The sequence below is a fragment of the Gracilinanus agilis genome, chromosome 1 (assembly GCF_016433145.1).
Source record: "Gracilinanus agilis isolate LMUSP501 chromosome 1, AgileGrace, whole genome shotgun sequence".
NCBI lineage: Eukaryota > Metazoa > Chordata > Mammalia > Didelphimorphia > Didelphidae > Gracilinanus > Gracilinanus agilis.
In genome coordinates, this window is record NC_058130.1 from 335,340,545 (window position 1) to 335,366,648 (window position 26,104).

Sequence of the window (26,104 nt, forward strand, 5' to 3'; positions counted from 1 at the left end):
AACTATTAAATGCTATCATCATAAATGCACTTCATGATATTTTAGTTTATTTGGGAAAAAATATTTTCTTGAGATCTATCATATCTATTTGTTACTAAATCATCATTAGTGAGTTAATACCTGAAGTATTGTTTCTATTTGGCAACAAGCAAGAAAGGGGACGGATGTGATGCATATGAGTATTATTAGAAAGAGGAAAACAAAATCCCTGTAACCAACTGAGAGTCCATTTGCAATTAAATATCCAAGGTGATATTACATCATTCTAATAGTAAGGACTATAATAACACTGAAGAGAAGATGCCAAACTGTGCTATTGACATTAAAGGGCCAACAGACCACCTGCAAGGCATTTACTTTGCTTTAAATTGTTCTTACTGATTTGGTTCGATCATCTTTAAAGAGCTGCCCAAATGGGCAGTCCCCTGCAAATTATAGCTCCTACTGAAAGCTGCATTTGAGCCGCCGGCTTCTCATTTTCCAAAGGTAATTTTGAAGCTGTCCATTTAGATACCTAAAAGCATCGCTTGTTTTTCCATTTTCCTCTCCAATAATTCTTTTAAACTCTCATTCCTGTGCTTAAAGTAAAGATAATCAGAAAAAGAAGGCTCAAGCCTGCCACTCTGGAAAGCCCTGAAGCTCCGGAGCTCATCTTTGCATGCAAAGTCTCTCTCTTGGCCTCCTTCCACACTGATGCTGTCTTTCCCTTTCTCCTCCAAGGCTTCATTCAGAGTCCCTTCCTTCTCTTCACCATAGGATTCTTGGAGGCTTTTCATCACTTGCTCAGTTTTTCTAGATAGGTCTTGGGGCGGGTACAGGGGCTTGTCCTGCTGGTACACGCCAGGGCTGTACGGCTCAGGCTCAAAGCAATTGTCTTCCTCCTCCTCCTCAAGGCAAGAACTGCCCTTGGCACTCTCTCCATCAGAGTGAAAGGGGGTGCCCTTCTCCCGAGTTTTCTGGGAAAGGTCAAAAGGTTCTTCTTGTTCCAAGCTCCTCAACACCCCTACTGTCTGGGATAGGGCCATCCTTCCTCTTCCAAAACCTAATGAAAACAAGAAAGAATTTAGGTATGATGTAACACGCCCAGCAGAAAGAGCAATTGAAAATTGGATATTTTCCTGAGTGGTTGTAATGACTGAGTTGGGACCCAGAGATGGGACAAATAATTGTGTCTTCCTCCCTTTCTTGGAGAAGTGGGAGGACTATAGGTGTGGAACATTGTACCTACTGACAAGACTTTAGGTTAGTTTTGCTGAATTGAGTTTTTTTTGTTTTGTTTTGTTTTTGCTTTATTACAAGGGATATGGAGGAGGGAAGAAAGATATATTTTTAAATGGAGAGGATTAAAAAGAGAGAAGATAGTAACGAAAAAAATCTTAAAAGAAACTGAGGCATTCTTTCTAAGACTTCAGAGTCACCTAAGGAGGCATGTTATTTGATTAACCCTTGCCAGTCTGTTCTAATGCCCCCAAATAAGTCTTTTGGAGACCTTTGGTTTTTATTTAAGGGTAAGACACTGGCTAGCTAAAATATCATACTATTTAGCAGCAAATAATTCCATCTGATCTGTTAGGAACAATCAGTTCCCTATATTCCTGGTCACATCTTTTCCCTGTCAGAGCTTTGATGAAGGACATTTTCCTTTGAGTTTTAATTTGGACCATTTTGGAAAGAAGAATGGAGAAATGCCATCAACTTTAGCAGACCAGAGCACTGCAATCCCTTTAAAATAAATTGACAAAGCTTGACAAAGCCCAGTTTGTACAAAACTGACATTCCTCACTTCTCTAGACATAATACCAAATTACTTCATTCTGCTTTGTGTTAGAGCATAAACTTTGAGTGAATTTTATAATTAAATTATTTTTTTAGAGAGCAGACAGTTAAGCTTCTCCTAGTTGCCATGGTAGGCTTCATCACGAGTTCACTTTTTGTAGATACCTTTTCAAAATCTTAATGTAGCCTAGAAAATTGTTGCTGGGACTAGACATGCAAACTTTCTAAAAACACTGAAATTATTAAGGAAAACATGATTCTGTAGTTGTCTTTTCATTAACTGTAACACCGGTTTCAAAAGCCTCTCATACTGATGTTACAGTTAACTCTTACTGTAGCTTTAAGAGACAAATGGAAATGTTTAGAATTTGGCAGTAAAACCTAGCAGTTTTTGAGAAATTGAGAAGAGTTAGTGTAGATGATTAGAGAGAAACTATGGAGAAGACAAACAGAAAGAGGATGTGGAAAACTTCTTTGGGAGAATTGTTAACTTATGAAGAAACAAAAAATATTATGAGAAGTGAATCTGGACAAAAAATTATGTTAAGAGTAATAGCTTCAGAGAAGCTGAAAATGCATTTTTCTGTCATGGTTGGAGATAAACTGGAGAAGACATAAAGAAAAAAGATAAATCTTTTTAATAAACTTCTAAAACCTTTATCTTATAAAGAAGATAAAGAAGAATTATATGAAAAAACTGTGACACTGAAGAAACTGAATGGTGTTCGTACTGTATTTTTTAAAGTAAAGTTGTCTGGTGGGCAGCTGGGTAGCTCAGTGAATTGAGAGCCAGGCCTAGAGACGAGAGGTCCTAGGTTCAAATCTGGCCTCAGATACTTCCTAGCTGTGTGACCCTGGGCAAGTCACTTGACTCCCATTGTCTAGCCCTTATCACTCTTCTGCCTTTGAGCCAATACTCAGTATTGACTCCAAGATGGAAGGTAAGGCCCTTAAAATAAATAAATAAAAATACAAATGAATAAATAAATAATGAATAAATAAAGTCAAGTTGTCTGTAATAACAGGGATGGTTTGAGGTGTGGCTGACTATGATCTTTCTCATTGTTAAACTATTATAAATAATAATTTATTTCTTTGTTATTAGTAAATTTATTGTAAATAAATTGTACACTATATTCAGTAACTTTAGTAGGTATTTAATCCCAGGAAACTAGTACTTTTATTACATAGAGAAATATAAGTAATTATATGAGAAAGAATATTTTTCCAGTTTATTAAATTAATACCTGTTGAAATGAGGAGGGGGCTCAGAGCTTAGTTGAATGAGATATATGTTGAACTTTTACTAATTAATAAGGAACATACAAACATATGTTTGCATGGATTATACCAGATCTCAGAATAATGAAATGAAATGTGAGACTAAGTCAAATAAGGGTGATCTAAAGGTGAGGCTAAAGCTCTATGTAGATCATATAAGTAAAGCTGAAATGAAATTAGGATTGGTAGCATGGTAGGGGGTGGGATGAGGAAGGTATCTTACTGGTAAATCTGCTACATTAAAAAAGCTGAAATTTTAGAGGACATTTAAAATATGACGTATTTTTCCCTCTTGAATTTTTCTAATTATTTCACCATGGGCCTTCATATTTATGCCAGAAGTTATTCCTTATATTTCTAAAAGTCTATTTACTGATGAGAGAAATTTTCAGACCTGACTTTCTTTCTGTAGAGAGTAAGGTTTGACATCAACTGATCCTTAATGTATTTTTAACAACTTTGACTTGATAAAGTTCTTTGGTTTAAGTGTGATTTGAATACATAAAAAGTTATATAGCACAAAAAGAAAGTCCTAGGTGAAGTTCCCTTTCTCTAATAGAAAAGGTTTTTGGAGTTTATAGGAAAGTGCTAAAGAAAATATGGAAAGAAAGAAACAGAGAAGTTCCTTGCAGTCTTGAGGCTAAATAGAATCCTGAAAATAAACGTTCCAGAATCATAGTCATGCACCTAGGGATTCATGAGGCAAGAGAGTCAAGAATTTTATATTAGATCTGTTCTTAAATTTTTACCATGGAGGGCAGCTGGGTATCTCAGTGGGTTGAGAGACAGGTCTAGAGATGGGAGGTCCTAGGTTCAAATCTGGCCTCAGATACTTCCTAGCTGTGTGACCCTGGGCAAGTCACCTAACTCCCATTGCTTAGCCCTTACCGCTCTTCTGTCTTGGAACCAATACACAATATTGATTCCAAGATGGAAGGTAAGGTTTTAAAAACAATTAAACATGGAGAAGTGATCATTCTATAAATGGGTAGTATTCCTCTTGCCCAAGAATGGAGACTCTCATTTTTGGATGGGTCTCCTTTTGGCTATGTTTAGGTATAAAATTAGGCCAAGGAGACCCATCCAAAAATGAGAATCAGATGTCTCCTGGTCCACGTTGTAGAGGATGAAAGAAATAACTAAAATTTTTTGTTTTCTTTTCATAAAATTTTATATCTTATTTTTAACATTGGCAGGAGAAAGGACAAAGGTAAAAAAGAACATAACTTTTGCACATTTAGTATTTTTTTCTTTCGTAGACAAAGGCTTTCTGTTTGTTTGTTTAGGTACATGGGGTTGCAAGAGAATGATAGAGGGAGTGAAGGAAGAGCATATGACCAAAAGATTTCCCTGAAGTGCAAGTGATCAAGTCATACTGATTCAGTGGGTAAATGAGGTTATTTTTGATTCAATATTCATTAGTGATATTGACCTATAGTTTTCTTTCTTTCCTGAATTAAGTTTTAGGACTATACTTGTTGCATAAGAGAAGGTTGATAGAATGTTTTGTTTTTCATGAGGGATAATTTGAATCTAATATTTAAAAGGAGTTTATTTTTTATTCCTATGGCCTAGGATGCCCTAAGTCAAAACCGCCCCTCCTCTTTACTCCCTAATATTCTTAAAATGGAGATGTGATAGGAAAAAAAATGTCTCTATCTCTGTTTTGTTCCCTTACTTTACATGAAGAAGGTAATAGAGAAGTGGTAATATATAGTGGGGATCAAATGGAGGTAAAATCTGCCCCAAAATGTGGTTTTGGAATATGTTTAGTCAATGGATCTGGGCTCAAATCCAAGCTCTGCTACTTACCATCTATATGACCTTGTCAAAGTTCTTTTCAACTTTACTTCCTGGGGCTTCATTTCTTCATTGTTAAATGAAGAAGTTAAATTAGAGGATCTCCAACATTTCTAAATCCTATACACTCCAGGCAGTGTCTACCTCATTTTTCCTCCTTCTCTCTTCCATTCCCTTTCCCTCAATACAGTTTAGCTAAAATTAGAATTGTACTGGTATTTGGAAAAAACCCAACTCAAGCACTTTCATAATCAGATTCGATGGACATTTCTTTACTAACCTCCTGAAGTTTGGGTCCCTCCTTGGAAGGAGATTGGAGAATACTACAGTGTTTTACTGACAAATATTGGTAGACTGTCTTTTCAGCTCATTATCAAAAGCCACTGGATTACTTAGAATTGTCTCTTTCCTGGGCTATTAAAGACCTTCTTTTTGTGGGAGTGTGAGACATATTCCTTATTTTCATTTTAGACTTTGTAAGCTTGCTCACTTGGATCTTTCCCCAAAATAACACCCCTCTTTTGACACATATGGCGATTTGGAAAGGACCTTAGAGCTCCCCTAGTTCAATCTCCTCATTTTTCAAAGAGGGAAATCAAATAACCCAAAGAGAAAGAGTAGGTGACTTGTTCAAGGTTACATAGCTAGTAAATGGCAGTTTGGGGAATTTGAATTGAGGTCTGCTGACTCCAGGTTCAATGTTCTTTTCACTGCCTCCCCATGAAGAAAGTCTCCAAAAAGAAATTGTCAGTTGAAAAAATAATAAAGAAGAGCGAGGATCTGTTATCTTTCTTGCTCTCGATTCCAGCTCAGTTATGGGATTCACAAAAGCCTTGAATAAGCAGCGACAGCTCACCTTGGGAGTGAAATCCTCTCTCCATGACTCCATGTTTGACCTTCATGTGGCGAGTCAGATTCCCTTTCAACGTGAATTTGCTGGGACAATAGAGGCACTTGAAGGGTTTGCTGTCTGAGTGCAGGTGCATATGGCCCATGAGATTGTGCATTCGGTTAAACTCCTTCCCACACAGCTGTCGGAAATCAGAAGAGACAAAGGGCACACAAGTTATTCACAAGGGTTCTAGACAAGGAAAGCATCACTGGCTGCATGGATGCAGCATTTGGGGCCCCATAGAAGGTTGTGTTGCAGCCCCTATTGCTGCTGCTGATTTGTTTTGAATCTTTCAACTCTGAACTGCTTCCAAGGAAAACTATATTGTGGAAGTCCAGGGTGGGGTCAGATTCTGCCCACCTTCAGAGATGGAGCAGATAGGGACACTGCGGTCATATGCTCTTGGGGTGTTAGGTTTTGATTTGTTTTATTTTGTTTGGGGATGGGGAGGGGGAGGTAGCCATATGGTAAAAATCAAAGGACACTCAAATGTCTTTCTGAATCAACAACAATCTTTGGAAAAGAAGTCATTCTGACTCAGGGAGCTCTGGCTAGAAGTATGTTTCACTTTCTAAAATCACAGGTGTTAAAGGCCAGCAAAGCCAGTCATCCTGATTTTTCCATTCAGTACTTAATCAAGATCCGTTCTAGATTTGAAATATGGAGAGAGAACCAAGAATGCCTGAAGGTGTTGGTGAATTTTTCTTTGATTACAGACTTCAGAGCTTAGGAATGTTGTCCCAAATATGTCAAATATCCACCCGTGCTACAATCAGGATTTTTGTCTTTTATTGTCTTTGAATACAACTGATCGGTGGACTTGGACCCAGAAGACATGGGATCTAATCCTGCTAACCCTGAAACTTAGGATATATCTGTTAATCTCTCTGGCCATCTATTTCCTCATTTTAAGACTAGATCAATAATGTCAAACTCAAATAAAAATGGGGAGGGGGGGGGCTGGGCAGCTAGGTGGTACAGTGTAGAGAGGGCTTGACCTGAAAAGTCAGGAAGACTTGTCTTAGACCCTGACTAGCTGTATAATCTCAAGCAAGTCACTTAACCCTGCTTGCTTCAGTTTCCTCATCTTCAAAATAAGCTGGAGAAGAAACAACATACACAAACATATATACACATCTCTTTTTCTCTTTTTCTCTTTCTTTGTAAATGGAATAAAAGATAGGGGCCACTGTACCACCTCATATTGATTTAGAAAACCACATAACATCATTTATATGCTCACGGATTTTTTTTTTTGATAAATATTTAACAATTACATTTTAACTTGATTCAGGAATATTCGGTTGAGGGCTGATTGCTTGTTCAACACCTCTGAACCAGATTACCTCTGGTTTAAATCCCAAGATGCTCTAATTGAGTGTTAAGTGGGAAATAATTTGGTGAGACTTCTCGAAGACATTGTTTCCTAGCTGCAGACTTACTGTATCCAAACTTGATCACATGATGGCTGCCCAATAAAAACTTACTGAATTGACTTCTATCAGACCCTATCGTAGAAATAACAAGATTCTCCTTAACTTAGAATTCAATTTTCATTTTTACTTCTGGACCCACATATTCTGAAAGCTAGAAAGGGGTTGGACAATGACATACGAGTTTTCCAGTAACCAATTTTAACTTGGAGAATGGACACATATGCCTCCTGGGGTTAAGAACAATGGAAACACTCATGAATTATCCTCAGTTTCTACTTCAAACAAAAAGTCTTGTTGTTGTTTTTTCTTTAGTTAAAAGGCTGTCCCTTGACTTCAGACTACAATGGTAATTAGTAAATAAAAGTATAATCTTGTTCTTTGTACCAGGAAGTCAAGCTCAGTCAACACTTTCTTATGGAAATGCCTGGGCCCAAGGGATAAAACATTACTGAAATAATGAATGACAGCTTTTGGAGTTAAAATATAAACAAAAAGAAGACATCACAAATTTGCTAGCTGTTGTTTCCACCTTCAAAGTTATTTAGCCTGTCTTGAGAAGCAACATCTGTACTCCAACTATCTTTCCAGGATAATTATACATAATTCCCCGTCATAGTCCAATCAAACCCGCCAACTTGCTATTGTCCATATGGGACATTTCATCTCCCACCTGGGTCTTTGCAGAAACTGCCCACTATGTTTGGAATGCACTTCTGCCTCTCAGAATCCCTTCTTCCTTTCAAGGCTACAGGGGCTCAAGAGCCATTTCTTACATGAATCCTCTTCTGATTCCCCCAGTTGTTAATGCCTTCTCCCCCAAAACATGTATACATTTTGTACTGATTTATCAATCTGTATGTTGTATTACTCCTCGCCATAGCCCTCTGGCTCACGGGAGAGATTTTTGTTTCTGGTCTTTGAATACCCAGTGCCTCACACAACACCTGGCACAGAGTAGGAGATTAATGTTTGTTGAATGAATGGATGTCGCAACCTTGATATTAAATTTGGCCTGTTTGCAGACCAGCATGCCTGTCTTCTTACTAGCACCATCAGCCCTGCCAAAGTGAGGGGAAAGTATTAAAGCTATTCATAACTTGGAGGACAATTCAGTTGTTGTTCAATCACAAAGAATTATCAATTTACAGCTAGACAGGACATCAATAGACAAATAATCAACTTCCTTGGGCTAATCCAACCATCCATCCATCCATTCTTCCTTTTTTTCTTCTTCTATTTTTTAATTAATTAAAATTTAATTAAAAATTTTTTTAAATCAATTGATTCCAAGGCAGTATGGACTATGCAATTGAGGTTAAATGACTTGACCAAGGTCACACAGCTAGGACTTGTCTGAGGCCATATTTGAACCAAGGTCCACCTAAATCTAGGCTTGGAGTTCTATCCACTGAGCCACCTAGCTGTCCCAGGGCTAACACACTTTTAATGATCATGGCAAACTAGAATGGAATTAATCTGATAAAATGAAATTGAATAGGGATATATATAAAATCTTACTCCTGAGTTAAGAAACTCAAATGTATCAGGGAAGAATGGAGGAATATAGCTAGACAATAGTTCACATGACAAAGAAATATAGGGTTCGTTGAACTATAAGTTCAAAATGAGTCCAAACCATGACAGAGGCTATTTTTAAAAAGCTAATTTGATCTTAGGCTACATTAATAGAAATGCAATATATGATGCAAGGGAGAAGAAGACCTTTACTCTACTTTGTCCAGGTCAGACCACAGCAGGAAGATTGTATTCAATTCTGGATGCCACATTTTAGGAAAGACATGGCAAGCATCTAGAGCAGTGGTTCCCAAACTTTTTTGGCCTACCACCCCCTTTCCAGAAAAAATATAACTTTTTTTTTTTTTTATCCTGGGACTCCATTCTAGGAGCATAGGGCCACAACCAGTAGGCAATGGGTCACGCAGTCGCTCAGGGTCACCCAGCTGGGAAGTGTCTGAGCCCGGATTTGAACCTAGGACCTTTCGTCTCTAGGCCTGGCTCTCAATCCACTGCAGTTTCTTTAGCAAATGTAGTTTTTTACAGGGTGGGGTTGCTAGCCCCACGCCCAACCCTCCTCCTTTTTCATCCGGGCTAGGGACCGTCCTTGGCCCAGGAGTGGTAAGGGTGGGCAGTAGGGGTCAAGTGACTTGCCCAAGGTCACACAGCTGGAAGTGTCCGAGGCCGGACTTGAACCTAGGACCTCCAGTCTCTAGGCCTGGCTCTCAATCCACTGAGCCACCCAGCTGCCCAAAAATATTACTTAGCCCCCTGGAAATTAATTTTTTTAAATTTTAATAGCAATTAATTGGAAATATAAATGCACCTGTGGCCATCACCACTCCCCTGGATCACTGCAGCACCCACTTTGGGAATCACTGATCTAGACAATGATGACCACAATGACAAAGGATTATAATTTTATGTTGTACAAGGATTATCTCAATTAGAAGTTATCATTTTTTTTGTATCATGGAGCCCTTGGATAGTCTGATGAAGCTTATACACTCCTCAGAATAATATTTTTAAATATTGAAGGAAATGTTCATTTCTAGTTAAAGACTGTAATAAAAAATAATTATTTAGTTTTTTTACCTTCCAAGTTCATGGATGTCCTGATATTTAACCATGGACTCTAGGTGAAGCATTTCTGACTTAAATATAGGGAGATGAGGAGGGTTAGTCTAGAGAAGATTTATAGGGGGATGGGGCAGGCTGGAATGATAGCTGTCTTATGGAAGAGAAATTACATTTTTACTAGAGGCTGCTGGGTGGTATAGTGAATAGATTACTGGATCAGAAGCCAAGAAGATGAATTCAAATCTAGCTGTGTGATCCTTGAGTAAAACCCTTAACAACTCTCTGCCTCAGTTTTCTCCTCTGTATAATAAATTGGAGAAAGGAAATGACAACCCACTCCAGGATCTTTGCCAAGAAAATCCTAAATGGATTCGCAAAAAGTCAGATACAACTGAAATGGCTGAACAACAACAAATATGGGGATAATAATAGCACCTACCTGCCAGGGTTGTTGTGAGGATAAAAATAAATGCTTTATAAGTGTTGTGCAAACATTAAAGCACTATACAAATTATTTTTATATCTTCTCTTCCCAAAGATTTAGGAATAATTAGAGAGTAGCAGAGGGGAAGAATTACAGAAAGGTACATTTCAGAATAATAAAAGAAAAACAAAAACCTTCCTATCAAGGAGGATTACCAAAAAGGAGAATAGGCTGCCTTAGAATGGATAGAGTTCCCCTACCGGCAGAACTCATCCATCAGGGGCTGGATCATTGCAGAATGCTACTGAGCTCTATGTTAGCCTCAATGGCCTTTGAGAGCCCTTCTAGCTCTGAGATTCTAATTCTGATTGATTTTCCTTCTGACAAGCACTGAAATGTCAATACACTCAGAAAAGGGTAGATTCGTGATCCAAACCTGAAGTTACTGTGTGGGTGGACACAGAAACAGCAAATACAATGAACAAAGGTATTTGTGAGATATTCATTCTCTGAGAACACGATTTTGATGAGCTGGAGATGCTGAGAAAGACTAGAAAACTAGTTTCTATTTGGGAGGAGAAGGATATTCTGATTTTCTGTCATCCAAGTAAAAAATCTTAGTGGTTTTTAAATGTTCATAAATTTTCCTACATATCACATAGCACTTAGCATATTTTCAAACAGACATTTCGATCATATGGAAGTGGAAAAAATGTCCAAATTTCAGTTATGCCAATATAAAAGAATAAAGCAAAGCAATAAACCCAAAATTGCAGGGGGCAGGCAGACAAATAATTTACACAAAGACATTCATTTCAACACTATTTATAATCAGGAAAAAATGAAACATGTCTAATGTCCAACTGTGGGATTAGGACAACTATGTGCTATTGACAATATAGGATACCAGGCAGCTACTAAAATGATAAGAGATCGACACCTGGGAAGGTAGGGTAGTAAATACTGTTAAGTGAAAGAACAAAAAAAGAAAGTATTTATTGCAGTAACTGTAACTTTACAAAAACCATAAGCACCAGGCCATCAGTGATATAAAGAAAGTTGAAATGCTACAAATAGCTGGAACTGAAAGTTCACTAGACCTTCTGGTGGGACTGATACACTAACTCCTCAATCCTATGTCAATTAGGCTAGCTTTTTTCCTTATGAAATCACTGATGCCATATTAAATGCTCTGGCTATTGCCATTGCATCCTGGATATTCCTCGTACAAGTGAAGACTAGGAACTTCCATGTCTTTCCTTGATGCTTGGCTGGTAGTCAACGACAGACAACTCAGAAGCAGGGGTGATTCAATCAACAGAAATCAACCTTTTCATGTTGGGTAGCTTTTCCTTGCTATGGGTAAGTATACCTTATTTTGTTGACTGTTGAATGGCTTCTCATTTTGCTCAGTATCAGACTTAAACTACCCAGGGGACTGGCCTGAGTTAAACAATGGCCCAAAACAGGACTTTTCTTTTCTTTCCTTTTTTTATTTTAAATAATGATGCTTAAAGTGATATTCCTAAAAATGAAGAAGGCATGACTAAACTAGCTAAGCCAATGTACCAATCAAAAATTCTCCTAGAATTTGTGAAATATTGAACACAAAAAATCCAACAAAAGTTATTCTACTGGTGCTGGCAGAGAAGGATAGATATTTTAAGAATTCAACTTGTATCTTCATTTTCTTTCAAGTAGGACTCTTCCCTCCCTCCTTTTATGATAGGAGATGAAATAGCCATGCTAATGTTCCCTCAATCATTTAAGCTTCTCTGTTGGGTCGTGCTAAGTATTGTAATAATGTGTTAGCATCCAGGATGTTCAGGCCCAATTTTAGGTCCTGTGGATAGGCAGATTTTGTAATTTGCTAGGCACTTCTAGTTTTTTCAGTGTTCCTGAAATGAATGTCAAATGACTTGGAATAAATGATTGCTGACCAAAGAGAGCCATTAACCTAGGGAAACCTTTATTATTTCCATGAGTGTTACACTTAGAATAGAGAGTTTAGTGCAATTTGTGGGGATCCTTTTCCACCTGGATTGCTAAACGGAACACTTAGAATATAGGTGTTAGGTCCTTTTGAGGTGAGAAACCTCAAGTGGAAATGGCCAAATAATTTGGAGAAAAAAACTAAGGTACAAATGAATTCCTAAGAGCTACAGCTTCCAAACCTATACACTCAGAAATCTATAGCAAAATTCTGCGAGCAATTGATTTTTGCTAACTCCATTCTTCATATTTTCCATTATGCTCATTCTCCACCCCTCACCCACAAGCATGGTTCTCACATTAATTTTTTTCTTTTTCATGGCATTATGCTATTCTTTACAGTGTAAATCAATCAGTGTGCTCTATCAGAGATTCATGAACCTGCAATTGCTAGCATAAATCACAAACAATTCTTGGTACCCAGTGAAACTTTGAATCTGCCATTTTCATTAGAGCATATGCATCTAGAAGCCAGGAACCAACCTGCATTTTTCTCCTGTTCTTTCTCACAGTGAAAATTTGGTTGATTGGTTGTTTTTCTTCATACTAGAAGAGGATCAAAATGACATCACCGAGGGGCAGCTAAGTGTCTCAGTGGGTCTCAGTCAGACCTAGAGATGGGAGGACCTAGTTTCAAATCTGACCTCAGACACTTCCTAGCTGTGTGACCCTGGGCAAGTCACTTAATCTCCATTGCCTGACCCTTACTGCTCTTCTGACTTGGAACCAATACACCATATTGATTCTAAAATGGAATAAAATAAAATAAAAATTTGAAAAATGGCATCACTGGGTGATGTCTTTTAACTGGAGCATAAATTACATTTAAGTGAGGTAGGGTTGTACAAAGTCTTTGGTCTCACTCTCTTCCAGGTATTCAGTCCAGAAGCAAAACGAAAGTCAGATGTACTAGTGATGACCAGGGATGCAGTGGACAATCTTGGCGTCTTTGATGTCTGACCATGCTCTAAATTCCCCACAGTGTCTGCTTCAGCAGTCTTCATGGCCATTGGAAAAAAGTGTTCTCATCTACCCATTCTGCTAGGGGCAGTCTTCATATGCTTACTCACCAATGGGTTTGAGCCCTATAGGATGATTTCAGCCTGCTTTATCCTGTCTGCAGAGATGGTTTTGCCAACGTGCTCGTGGATGAGCAGCTCTGTAAAGGATGCACCAGATAGGCTAGTCTTGCCTGAATATCCCAGATACTCCAGCCTAAGAAATGTTGAATGACTCCAGGGGACCTTTTCTTTCATTAGGACAAAAATTGTGTACTAGAACTATTAAGGTATCTGAGGATTAAAGTTTACAGTCAGAGGGAACTTCGGAAGACATTCATTCTAAAGTTCTCAATGTACAGATGGGGCAACCGAGACAGAGATGAAGTGGTTTGTCCCAGGTCCCACAGATAAGCCCCAGAGGCAGAATTTGAACTCAGGTCCTCCAACTCCAATGTCAGTGCTCTTTCTACTATGCTATGGCATCAAGCAGATAGTAGGTGCTTTATATTTGTTGACTGATTAAGCACAGTGGGTTCATAAGACACATTTGCTAATTAATGGGCAATAATCATTGTTTTTATTTCTGCTTTACAATCTAAGAGCTGTAAAGGACCTCCGGAGGCATTCAGGCTCACCTCTACCTGACAGTGAAACTCCTAATTGAGGTCTCTTTCTGACCAGAAAATCATCCAGAGTCTGCTTGGAATACCTTTCAAGAGCAGTATTTTTGCTTTGGCTTATACCTCCAGCCAGAAATTGGGGAAGATCTCACCCCTAAAGTAGATGCCTCCTCTTCCACTTGCAGATATGCTAGCCACAGGGTTTTAGAGGAAATTTATCTAGATTTGGCACTTGTCTAGCAGAGTCCAGATGCAAATATCAAAAGCCCCTTTGTAACTGGAGCTTTTTTTCTATGTATTTCTCCCCAGGAGAGTTTATTATGGCTGTCATTCATTCCCTTTCCCCCTATCCTATTTTGTGGTTGTTCAGTCATTTTCATTTGTGTCTGCCTCTTCATGATCCGATTTGGGGTTTTCTTAGCAAAAATACTGGAGTGTTTTATCATTTCCTTTTGCAGCTCATTTTATGAAAGAGGAAACAAAAAAGTGACTCACCCAGGGTCACACAGTTAGCAAGTGTTTAAGGCTGTATTTGAACTCAGGAAGATGAATCTTCTACCGTGTCACTTAACTGCTCTTTCTCCTATCCTAACCAATATCCTCATTCAGGCCTTTCTTTCCCTCTAGCCAACTGCATTTGCTTTTTTTAATTGATCTTGCTATTTGTGGTCTCTCCCCCTCTGATCCATCTCCTACTCAAATGCCAGGTAGCTCCAGGGGCTCCCTCTTGCCTTCTAGAGCAAATAAAAACTCCCATTTGGTATATGTATACGCCAAATATACATATACATATATCAAATGGAGGTTTAATTTTTATATATTATACATATCATTATTATATAATATAATCTTATTGTATAATAGCATATAATATAATCACGTTATATATATCATATAAGATGTTAAATGTTATATATGCATTTAAAGTGTATTTATTTAAACCTTTAGCTTCTGACTTAGAATCAGTTCTAAGGCAGAAGAGCAGCAAGGGCCAAGCAATTGGGGTTATGTGACTTGTCCAGGGTCACATAGCTTAGAAGTAATCACAGCCAGATTTGAACCTAGGACCCCCTGTACCTGCCTCTCTATCCACTGAACCACTTAGCTGCCCCCCATTGGCTCCCAATTTGACTCCGGCCTACCCTTCAAGGCATATTCTCCATCGCTCCCCTTCACAACCTCTTTGGTTGCACCATACTAGCCTTCTTGGCTATTTTTCACACAAAACATTCCATGCCCTGTTTCTACTGTCTATTTTTGCAAGGGCCATCCCCCAGGCCTCGAATGCATTCCTGTTTGAGTTCTCACCTCTTAGAATCCTTGGCTTCCTTCAAAGATCAGCCCAAGAACCATCTCCAACATGAAACCTTTCTTCTTCCGCTCCTTCCCTCCTGTCCTCAGTTTCTAGTACCACCCACTAGAACTTATATTTTTCTTGTTTTATAGAAAGTTATAGTTGAACACATTATCTCCCCAGCTAGAATGTCAATTCCTTAAGGACAGGGACTGTTTCATTTTTGCACATTGACTAGTTAAATATTCAAAATGCTTATTAAGCATGGTAGCACATGTATGATCCATATCAGATTATTTGTCTCAGGGAGGAGGAAGGGGAGAGGTAGAAAAGGAGAAAATGTGGACCTCAAAATATCAGAAGACAGCTAAAAGTTATTTCTATATGTAATTAGGAATTTAAATTTTTTTAATGTTAAGTGGTAGATTCTGATCCCTCATTCAAAAAAATTTCAGAAAATGTATTTCTATAAAAATCTGTGGAAATTTTTTTTCGTGGAAATGTCAAATCTAAATAGCTGGGTCCCTTTAACACCTCTGCATAGGCACCTCTGACCCCTGCCACAAAGCCCTTTGATTCCCTCCTTCCCCAGAAAGACTTGGCTTCTCTGCCTTTCCTGAATGACTATTCAAAGCCTACTGTCCCTGACAGTGATGATGCGTTTGAAGATATATGCTGTCTACAGGGAAATGATGCCTGCCACTGTAAGGAATCAGGAGAAGAGACCAATTCTTCTTAGGAACCATTAGTGAAGAGGAGGCAGAAGAAGATGATGGTGCCTATTACTGAGACAGTGTGGGGGTTGAGAGGTGAGCTGAAGGGAGAATAATAGCAGATGGGGAAGGAAGAGTGAGAGTGGGAGGAGTAGCAATGAAAATCTATTCAACTGGGGAAAGTAGTCATGTGTGACAGACTTCTTTAAGATGAGTGAGGCTGAGAGGTACATGGCCCATGAATCACTAAGTCATCTGTAGCCAGGCCTGATGAGATATTAAAACCAGGCTGCCTGATGGAGGAGAGCTGGAGATTTCCTTCCTACAGAGTCAAGCTAATAGCTCACCAGCTTGATGTTTTTGGCTCCGGCTTTGTGGCCCAAAAGGCAGGTGGATTAGAACTTCAGTCTCTTCACCCATACATTCTCTGTTGACATTTTTTGAATGGGGGCAGACAATCTGGTTGTATTATACCTGGCTCTTTAGCTCTCTAAAGCATCCTGGTGAACTGAGATGATAGAATGGGCTGCTAGGGCTAGTGCTTTACTGGGAGGTTACTATGAAATCCCCGGGGATGTCCCCAAAAGAAGGGATAGAAATCATAGACCTCAATTTAATTCAGGTCCTCAAGATAACAACTACTGACTGTCTGATAGACAGAAGGATCTGAACAAGGTGCTGGAGCAGGGGCAGAAGAGAAGAGAGAACACATAGCCTTCCTGCAAATGACAAAACATGGATTTCTTTATAGATAATAGCCCCTATCAATCGACCAATAGGTGTTGTTGTTGTTTAGTCATATCTGATTCCCATGTGAGATTTTCCTGTCAAAGATACTGATGTGGTCTGCCATTTCCTTCTCCAGCTCATTTTACAGATGAGGAAACTGAGGCAAGCAGGGTTAAGGAACTTGGCCATGGTCACACAGCTAGGAAGGATCTGATGTCAAATTTGAACTGACTACAGGTCTGGGGCTCAATCCATTGTGCCACCCAGCTGTTCCATCAACAAGTATATTATAGGCGAAAGAATATTGGATTTGAAGTCAAAAGACGGAGTTCAGAGGCTGGCTCTGCCACTTAGATGCTACTAAGATAAGATGTCCTCTATGGACTTTTGTAGCTCCAAATACATGTTCCCGTGTATGGAGAATTACTGGAATATTTATTAAGTGGTATTCAAGATACTAAGACAAAAGCTCCTGCCTTTAAAGAGCTTCCATTTCGATTATAAACCACTAAAATCTGAAAGGATCTTTGCCTCTTCTTCCAGGTTCCTTTTGGATAACTGTCCAATTGGGTTCACCTTCTAGTTACTCTCAATCCATGTGTGAGCATTTCTCAGAGTGAAAGACTGCTGGGTGCAAATTCAAAATTCATGTGAGTGTGCCTGGGATTGGCCCAGGGAAATGGTGGGAATTTTGGGTTATATCCCAGACTTCTAAGGGATCTAATATGTATCTCTCTCAAAAGAGACTTTACAACTTTCCTTGGTAATACATCCTGGTTCCAACACAATAACTGTAGGACTGTGGGCTAGTTACTGAATTTCCTTAAGCTTGGGTCTCATCATGAAAATGAGAATAAAAACAGGTAACCTAATCAGATCATGAGATTCTTCCAGTAAACATTTTGTGAACTACATTATTATATATTATTTGGTTAGTATTACGGTCACTCAGCTCTTCCTCATCTTTGAGTTTTTCCCTATATCTAACCTATGCCCCTTTTTCTCCCTCCATGTGCCCTAAAACATCATGACCCTTGACATGTCTCCCTCTCTACAGAATACAGAAGACCTAGGTCCCTTTTGAGCCTTCTGTCCCCTGTTTCCTGCCTCATTCCTTTCTTTTGGGCCTCCCTTTCTCTATCCCTCCCTCCTGAATGATGTAGCATCTAAAAGGATCCCCAGTGGGATTTATCCCCAATTATCAAACAGACTCCAAAGGAAAAGACTGTTTCTTTGAGGGACAGGGTACAGAGGGGTTATTTGCAAGTATAGAAAATACTTCATGGAGTCAGGAAGATCTGATTTCAAATCCCTTCTCAGATACTTCCTAGCTGTGTGACCTTGAATAAGTCACTTCACCTCAGTTTCCTCATCGATAAAATGGGAATCAGAATAATATATACCTCCCCGGGTTGTTGCGAGGATCAAATGTGGTGATCTTTGAAAAGAGCTTTGCAAATCTTAAAGACTTAGAAATGCTAGCTATTATTGCTGTTGTCTAGAATATTATTATATTGTTGTTATCATTATTATCAGGAGCTAGGTGGTGTGGTGGATAGAGAGCCAGGCCTGGAGTCAGAAAGACAGGAGCTCACATCCAGCCCTAGATCCTTCCTAGCTATATGACCCTGGGCAAGTCACTTAACCCTGGTTGCCTCAGTTTCCTCATCTGTCCAATGAACTGGAGAAGCAAATGGCAAACTATTCCAGTATCTTTGCCAAGAAAACCCCAAATTGGATCACAAAGAGTTGGACATGACAGAAATAATTGAAATATTACTATTATTATTATTATTATTAAAATGGGAAAGCTGAAATTTCAGGGCCAGAAGGAAAACCAAAGGTCCAAGACAGACTGCCCGCCAGATAGTTAGTTAGTCCTTAACCTCCACTGGGATTGGATATACATGGAAGCCCCGTGTTTCCCTTCTCTGAGGGAAAAGGTCAAAGGGAGCTTCAGTGGCCTGCAGGGCTGGAGAAAGGCCCCTGCTGAGCTGACCTTCCCTTGCATTCTTCTCCCCCCCTCTCCTTTTTAATAAGAAGGGTGTTCCTTTCCTCAAAGGGAGAGGGAGGGAGGGAGGGAGAGAGAGAGACTGTAAACTGTCCAAAAGGACCGTGAGAAAACAGGAAGCTTTGAAAAGTACAGAGAAAGCAAGATGAAATCTATTTGCAGGCGGGTCCCTCGGGACATGCGAGCCATTGTTAGGCAGGCAGTTCATACAGCTATATCCTTCCTTCTGCTGAGGAGGAATTTGGTGCCAAAAGGCTGCTATCTGGTCATTGCCTTTAACCCCCTGACTACCAGCCTGAATCCTTGACAGTCTCAAGTCCCCTTCAGGGACAGGGTCACCGCCTGGAATGAGACCTTCCCAAAGTCCCCTGGCTGTTTTCTCCTCGAATAGTACCCTGTCACAGATACCAAAAGCTCTAACCACTCCATGCCGCCCATTACAAGAAATGAAGCCAAACCCTAGAACCTCATTGATCAGCTGGGCCTGAACCTTGAGTTTACATGCACTCAGATCCTCATGCCTTCATCCTCTAGTCTGGGGCTCTGCAGAGGCTGCAGATGACTCGATGATTCATGACTTAGGCAGCTCTCTTCTGGCTTCACCCATCTCAAAGGAGACTTTGTCCCGGAAATTCTGGATGGCTGCTTTTCCTGGACAGGTTTCCCAAAGACAGCAGCTGGTTCTTTGCTATTATGGAACGAAACAGCTCCGAAGATAGCATCCAAATCAACCCCAGCATGCTTACGCAGAATCTGGGAAGCATATTCCTGAAACATGGCTCAAGACGACAGGCTCGTGTCCCTGGCAAAATTCCAACCGACTCCAACTAATAAGGTCCAGAGAAGTAAAGCCAATGGCAAAAGAACCCAAAGGGGCAATAATCTGGTTTCAGAAATAGAAAACAACAGCAATCCCATCGAAGCTATTCCTTTCCATAATTTTCCATCCCATTGTTAATGCTGGATCCCTCTGTGAGTGAGCTCCACTGTGCGTCCTGAACAGCTGTTTCCACTGAGGGCAGTACGAAATCAAGAGGCTCACAGGATCATCATTTAGAAGTGGAAAGGACCTTAGACATCAGTAACTCCTACCCCCTTATTTACAGAGGAAGAAACTGAGGCTCAGGGTTCATAGAATCATAGATTTTGAGCTAGAAGGGACATTAGAAGTGATTGACTTCTACCCCCTCCCTCATTTGCAGATAAAGAAACTGAGACTCGGAGCTCATAAGATCACAGACTGAGAGCTAGAGGGTTCTTAGAAGTCATGAACTCCTACTCCCTTCAGTCAAAGATGAGGAAACTGAAATCCAAAGAAGTTAATTAACCTGCTCAAAATAAAATGGCTAACTACTGGATTCAAACACAGTTCCTCTGACTCCAAATCCTGGGTTCTTTCTATTGTAATAAGCATTTAGAGGCAGAAGGATGGTTTTAGGCCAGTCACAAAGAAGCACTTGATAGTGAAGGGGTTTTAAGAGACTATTAAAATGATCATTCACATTTATCTAGTGTCTTGAGGTTATTGACAAAGTGCTTATCTCACAAGAATCTGATGAGATAAGTAGGTCAAATATGATCATAACCATTTTAATGATGAAGAAACAAAGGCTCACAAGAGAGTCAATGACTTGCCTATGGTCATATTGCTATCGTCTTCAAATCAAGGGAGGCTATGGGGTCTTCTTCTTTGGGAGCTTATAGGTAAAAGTAGCAGCACAGCTAATTTTCTGGGGGATGCCTGAAGATAAGTTTCTTTTCCAGTTCTGATTCAACAGCTCCTCTACAGTATCACAGCAATACTAGGTTCAGTGGCCTGAGTGGTACTCTTGTATGCTCTTTACAATTCAATTCTTCTCTTTTGCTGCTGGGTCTAAATCCCCCATTCTCCCACAAATTCCTGTCTTCCACCTACTGGCAGATTTCCAAGACTATAGTGGAAGAGGTTTGATTATATTATTAAGAAAATGTATTATTATGCTGTTTAAATATAACTTTATTTGACAGGATTATTTGAACCTAGAATATCACCTTGACCTCAGTAACTCTCCAGGAATGTTGGAAAGATAGAGAAGGAATTTTGGGTTCCCCAAGGTTCTAGATTCACCCAAAACATAACTCATCCAGGTTTTTGGGTTTCTCTCATTTCAACTTTGTTCAAATTTTGTGGATTTTTTTTATTTCTTGCTATTCATCTTAATCTACCTTGCTTTCAAGCTACCCTCCTGGTAAAATTGCTCAACTATGTATGGGTAGGTTGTGTATTTAAATTCTTTATAATGTAAACCTTTTCAGGGCCTGGAGGAGAGGAAGCTACCTTCTTTCTCACTCAGTCTCCAGCAAATGATCTAATAAATTTCTTTCTAAAACTCTTTCAGATTTGGGTATTCATTCTTGTGAATGCCGCTATCCAACTTGGATGGAGTAAATTGTTTGCAGGAAGTCTCAGATGTGACCATTCTTGTGCCTCCATGTTATGATTTGGAGACAGTTTCTCAAGGAGATTGAAGAGGTTCCTTAAGTAATCTGACATTTTGGCAGGATGGTGGGAAAAGTATTAGAGATCTAGGTCCAAATGCTGCCTTGGACACATACTAAGCATGCAACTGCACAATTTTACCTTGGTAATCCTCAGTTGCCTTAGCTTCAAAATATAGACAATAATACCTTTTTATACTTGCCTGAGAGGCAGTATGGCAACAGAGCTGGCCTTACAATCAGGAAGACTTGGGTTGAGGTGACTCACTGATCAGCTGGGCCTGAACCCTGAACTCACATGCATTCAGATCCTCATGCTTCCATCCTCTAGATTGGGGCTCTGCAGAGGCTGCAGAAGGCTTGATGATTCATGACTTAAGCTGCTCTTTTCTGGCTTTACCCATCTTGAAGTCACTTATAACTTCTCAGTGCTTTAGGCAGCTCTTTAAGACTCTAAGTGGCCAAGAAGTTTCCAACCTGTGTTGGAAGACAGAATGTTTCCACATATGGGAATTCTCTCTCTCTCAATGAAATCACAGGTCTAGTTCCTATTCCTTATTTACCTTATGGGATGGTTTCAAGAATCACATGAAAGACTTTATACAAAGCACAGAATAAACTTTAAGGAATTATAGAAATGTCAGCTATAAATATTATTGTGAAGTGTTTTCTAATAGAATGATGGTGTAAGGAGAAGTTGCAGACTTCAAAGCAGAAATGATTTGTTTTTTATCTATGTATTCCCAATCTCCCCCAAACCTATCTCTAAGTCCATAAAGGCTATTAAGCATAGTTTGTTGTTGTTCAGCCATTTTTCAATTGTCTCTGATTCTTCGTGATCCCATTTGGAGTTTTCTTGGCAAAGATACTGGATTAGTTTGTCATTTCCTTCACCAGTTCATTTAATAGATAAGGAAACTAAGATAAACAAGGTTAAATGACTTGTCCAGGGTCACACAGCTAATAATAGGCCAGATTTGAATTCAGGAAGACTTGAGTTTGCTTTACTCTAGGCTTGGCACTCTTTCCACTGAGCCACTTAGGTGCCTATAAAGCATGTGGGTAGTACTTAATAAATATTTGTTGAATATAGGCATGCAGAATAGTGCCAAGAAACAAACTAGAAACTGCAATTTTAAAAAATATATCTTTTGGGGGGGGCAGCTGGGTGGCTCAGTGGATTGAGAACCAGGCCTAGAGATGGGAGGTCCTGGGTTCAAATCTGGCCTCAGACACTGCCTAGCTGTATGACCCTGGGCAAATCACTTAATCCCCATTGCCTAGCCCTTACGGCTCTTGTAACTTGGAACCAATACACTATATTGATTCTAAGATGGAAGGTAAGGATTTTATATATATATATATATACTTGCTGGCAGGTCTCTAGCACTGCCCAGGAAAGAAACTGCTCAGATTCTAAATGTCTGGTCTTTCCTTTTGAGACTAATTATACTCAATTCAATCCATTTCCTAAAATGAAGAAAAGAAGGCCCACAGAGCCTGATTCCTCAGTCATTAAATCTGCAAAACCTATGAACCAATCTCTTTTGACCCCACCAATGTACAGTGATATCTGGCTTTGAGTAGCCAGCTGACTTTCCCTATAAGACTTTTAAGTCTACTCTCCACTGACAAAATGTTGCTGAGCCACATTAATGCACATTAATAACCCAGGGGTTCCTTTTGGCTACCACCATGGCACTCTTGGATTATAGCATTGCTCCACTACCACCACAACTCTCCTCTGCACTTTGCTTTGGGTTTCCCATGACTCAACTAAACAGAAACTTCCTGCCAGATCTAGAAGCCCTTTCTGTCCAGCTTTACCTCATCTCTTGGACTGAGGAGGAGGAAGGTGAGCATCTGACTAGGGATGCACGTACAGTATTCTTAATGAATTACGAGTTGTGATGAGTCCCCAGTCAATCATTCAGTGGGGTCTATCCACTTCTAACAACTTCATAGTTAAAGGCAGAACCATGATGGGGAACCCATCATTTGTATCAGAGCCCAAATGCGAGTCTAGTTTAGGCTCTAGTACAAAACATCCATGCCTGAGGAAAAGGAGCAGAGAATCCTGGTGCTGTTCCATCACTGCAGATGGCTCAGCCCAAATGGGTGCATTTGTGTTGGAGGAACATTTCTTTTGTAGACATAGCAAGGCCTATCAGGAGGAAAGTACTTGACTATTTATGGAAAGCCTAGGGGAAATGGTTCAGTAGGAATTAATATATCATAATAATAACACCATCTTAATGCTGATATTTATATTAAATATTTAAATTTTACCCCAAAATGCTTTAGACATACAGATTAAATTCTTACAGTAGTGTGAGTTGGCAATGCAAAAGTTATTTTTGCCTTTGTATTCACAGGGCCAAACACAGCTTTGGGGAACATAATAGATGCTTAATAAATGCTTGTTGAATTGGATTTCCCTTTTACTAACACAAAAATTGAGGCATGTTTGAAGTGAATGCACCCGTTAACCAACAGAGATAGGATAAATCTCACTGCACACCCCATGTGAAAAGGAATGGTTAAAATGAAGATGGATTATGCTCTCCACAGGACTTTCAGACCATTGGGAACATGAGATAAGGCTAGTGAGAGAGCAGGTAGAGTCAACTCCCGCTTTCTCCACCTTCTCCTCAGATCCCATGTCCCATACACATGAGAGCCATCCCTCCTAATCCCATCTCAGGCATGGCCAGGACAGGAGAGGAGGGGCCTTGAGAAGTGTTCTTTCTATAGCTCAGCACGAACTTCACCTTCACATAGAGATTAAAACCAGTTGCCCACAGAAGTCATACTTTCACAATATAGGTTTGTACAAAGTACAATGTTTCTTAGCATATGGCAACTATCAGTAATGTACTAACAGAGAGAAACATTTCCACCTTCAAAGAGTATTTAAATCCTCCAAGAAAAGAATTACTGGAAAACAAATTAGGTGATGCCATTGTCTTCCTTTTCTCCACATTCATCTCCTCCTCTTCCTCTTCCTGACAGTGATTATGCCTGAGAATTCTTAGAATTAAGACCCCTCTGTCCCTAGTTGTTCTCTCTAGTTTTGTTTTGAAGCTGTGAGTGGACAAGCAGGCAAATGGAATCAGGAAGACAGGATATCTGTGAATGGGGTTTCATGGTGTAAGTAAATAAAACCTACATCCAAGTTAACTTGGAAACATTTAATAAGTATAATAATTGTACTGCTTGATGACTATTGAGTTTTAGTTGTGTTCAACTCTTCATGAATCCATTTGGAGTTTTCTTGGCAAAGATACTAGGATGATTTGCCATTTCCTTCTCCACCTCATTTTAGAGATGAGGAAACTGAGGCAAGCAGAGTTGTTAAGTGACTTGCCCAGGATCACACAGCTAGTAAGTGTCTGAGACCAGATTTGAACTCAGGAAGATGTCTAAGCCTGGCACTCTTTCTAATTCTAATTCTAAGACAGAAGGTCAAGGTTAAAAAAAAAAAGCATTATCTTATTTCTCAACTGGTTGCCCTAATTTGGGACTTCTTTGCTTTCTTGACATACCTCCTTATTGGGTTCCTTCTCAACCTCTTCTCCTTTCAGCTTCTGTTTGTGTACTGTCTTTATTAGATTATAAACAACTTGAAAGCAGGAACTGTTTTTCTTTTCTTCATATTTGTATCCCTAACACTTAGAATAGTAACCTGGCACATAGTAGGCACTAAATAAATGTTTATTGACTGAATGACTAGATCCCTGAATCACTTTGCTTATACTGGGAATAACCATATCCCAATACTAATTGTGACTGGTCTTTGAGTCTTCCTTCCAGAGAAGGAAAAAAAGAAATATAGTGGAGGAGAAAGAGCACTGCACGCCCTGACTCTATAACTTACTACCTACAAATCGTTTTACTTTTCTGGGCCTCAATTCCTCATTTGTCAAATGATGGGGTAGGACTAGAACTCTTTAAGTCCCTTCCATAAGAACCTTCATCCTTACTAAAACCCATATGGCTAGTATGAGGGATAAGACAAATTCTCCCTTTCACATTTGCCAGTAGTGTGACCATCGACAAGTCATTTAATCTCTAACTATTTTTTATGAGATCAATCCAAGACTCAAATAAGATCATGTATATAAAATGTCTGTAAACTTTGGGGTGCTACTTTTTTATTACTGTTATGTTCATTTTATCGAAAACCCAACTCTCCCTTGAATGGATCACACTATAGCCAACTCTTTCCACTAGTGCAGGGGTCAGCAACCTTTTTGGCCGTGAGAGCCATAAACGCCACATTTTTTAAAATGTAATTTCGTGAGAGCCATACAGTGCTCACAGTGTGAGCTCCTGTAACAGTGCCTGAAAAAAAAATCGGACTTTAAGGCTTGCAGAAAGAGCCATACATTGCCGACCCCTGCACCAGAGTCTACTCCTTTTGCTCTTTCCATCTCAAAATAGGAAGGCTAGCTATTCTTCTTGCTCTCAGTTTCCCCTTCCAAGCCACATCTCTACTGCAACCCTTCAGTGCCCTTTTATATTTTGACGTCCACACACTGCACATTCGCCAGTGGCACAGTGGAAGGACTGCTAGATTTTGAGACACAGAACTTGGATTCCAATCCAATCAGTGCTGCTCCCTACCAGTCTGACTTTAAGCAAGTCATCTAATCTTTATGGAAGTTCCTCATTTATAAAATGAGGGGCCTCTAAAGCTTGAAATCCTATAGTCCTGTGGCCACATTCTCTCTCCCAACCTTGTTGTCAGCATCTCCTTTCAGCAGAACAATGAAAAACTTGTTCTATTTGTTCATGTAATTTTTGAGAATCCCATTATCCATTAATGTTTTATCTTTTAAGTGAATAGTGTGGAGGCATCCACACACAGAGATTTCTAGACCTCAACAGTTCTTTAAATATGTCCATAATTTTGCGAATAATTCTATAGCTATGATGATCTGTACCATGTCCTCCCTATGCTGCTCTTTCCATCCTTTACTTCTTTTACCCCAGGAAGTTTTGATTAAGCATTTTGAGAGATTCTTGCTGTTCAGCTCTTGGAGCTTCTTCAGTGAATCTC

The 26,104-nt window shown here is 39.5% G+C and overlaps 1 protein-coding gene across 1 annotated transcript in view; it reads right to left on the minus strand.

Moving 5' to 3' along the window:
* Positions 1-367: 367 nt before the first annotated feature.
* The window catches only part of ZNF366 (zinc finger protein 366), a 40,121-nt gene continuing 14,384 nt past the window's right edge, over positions 368-26,104 (minus strand). The window contains exons 3-4 of the mRNA XM_044663008.1: positions 5,714-5,888; positions 368-1,042 (exon numbers count right to left, since the gene is read on the minus strand). Of these exons, the coding sequence (XP_044518943.1) occupies positions 507-1,042; positions 5,714-5,888 (711 nt within the window). The 3' untranslated portion in view covers positions 368-506. The remainder of the gene's footprint in view (positions 1,043-5,713; positions 5,889-26,104) is intronic.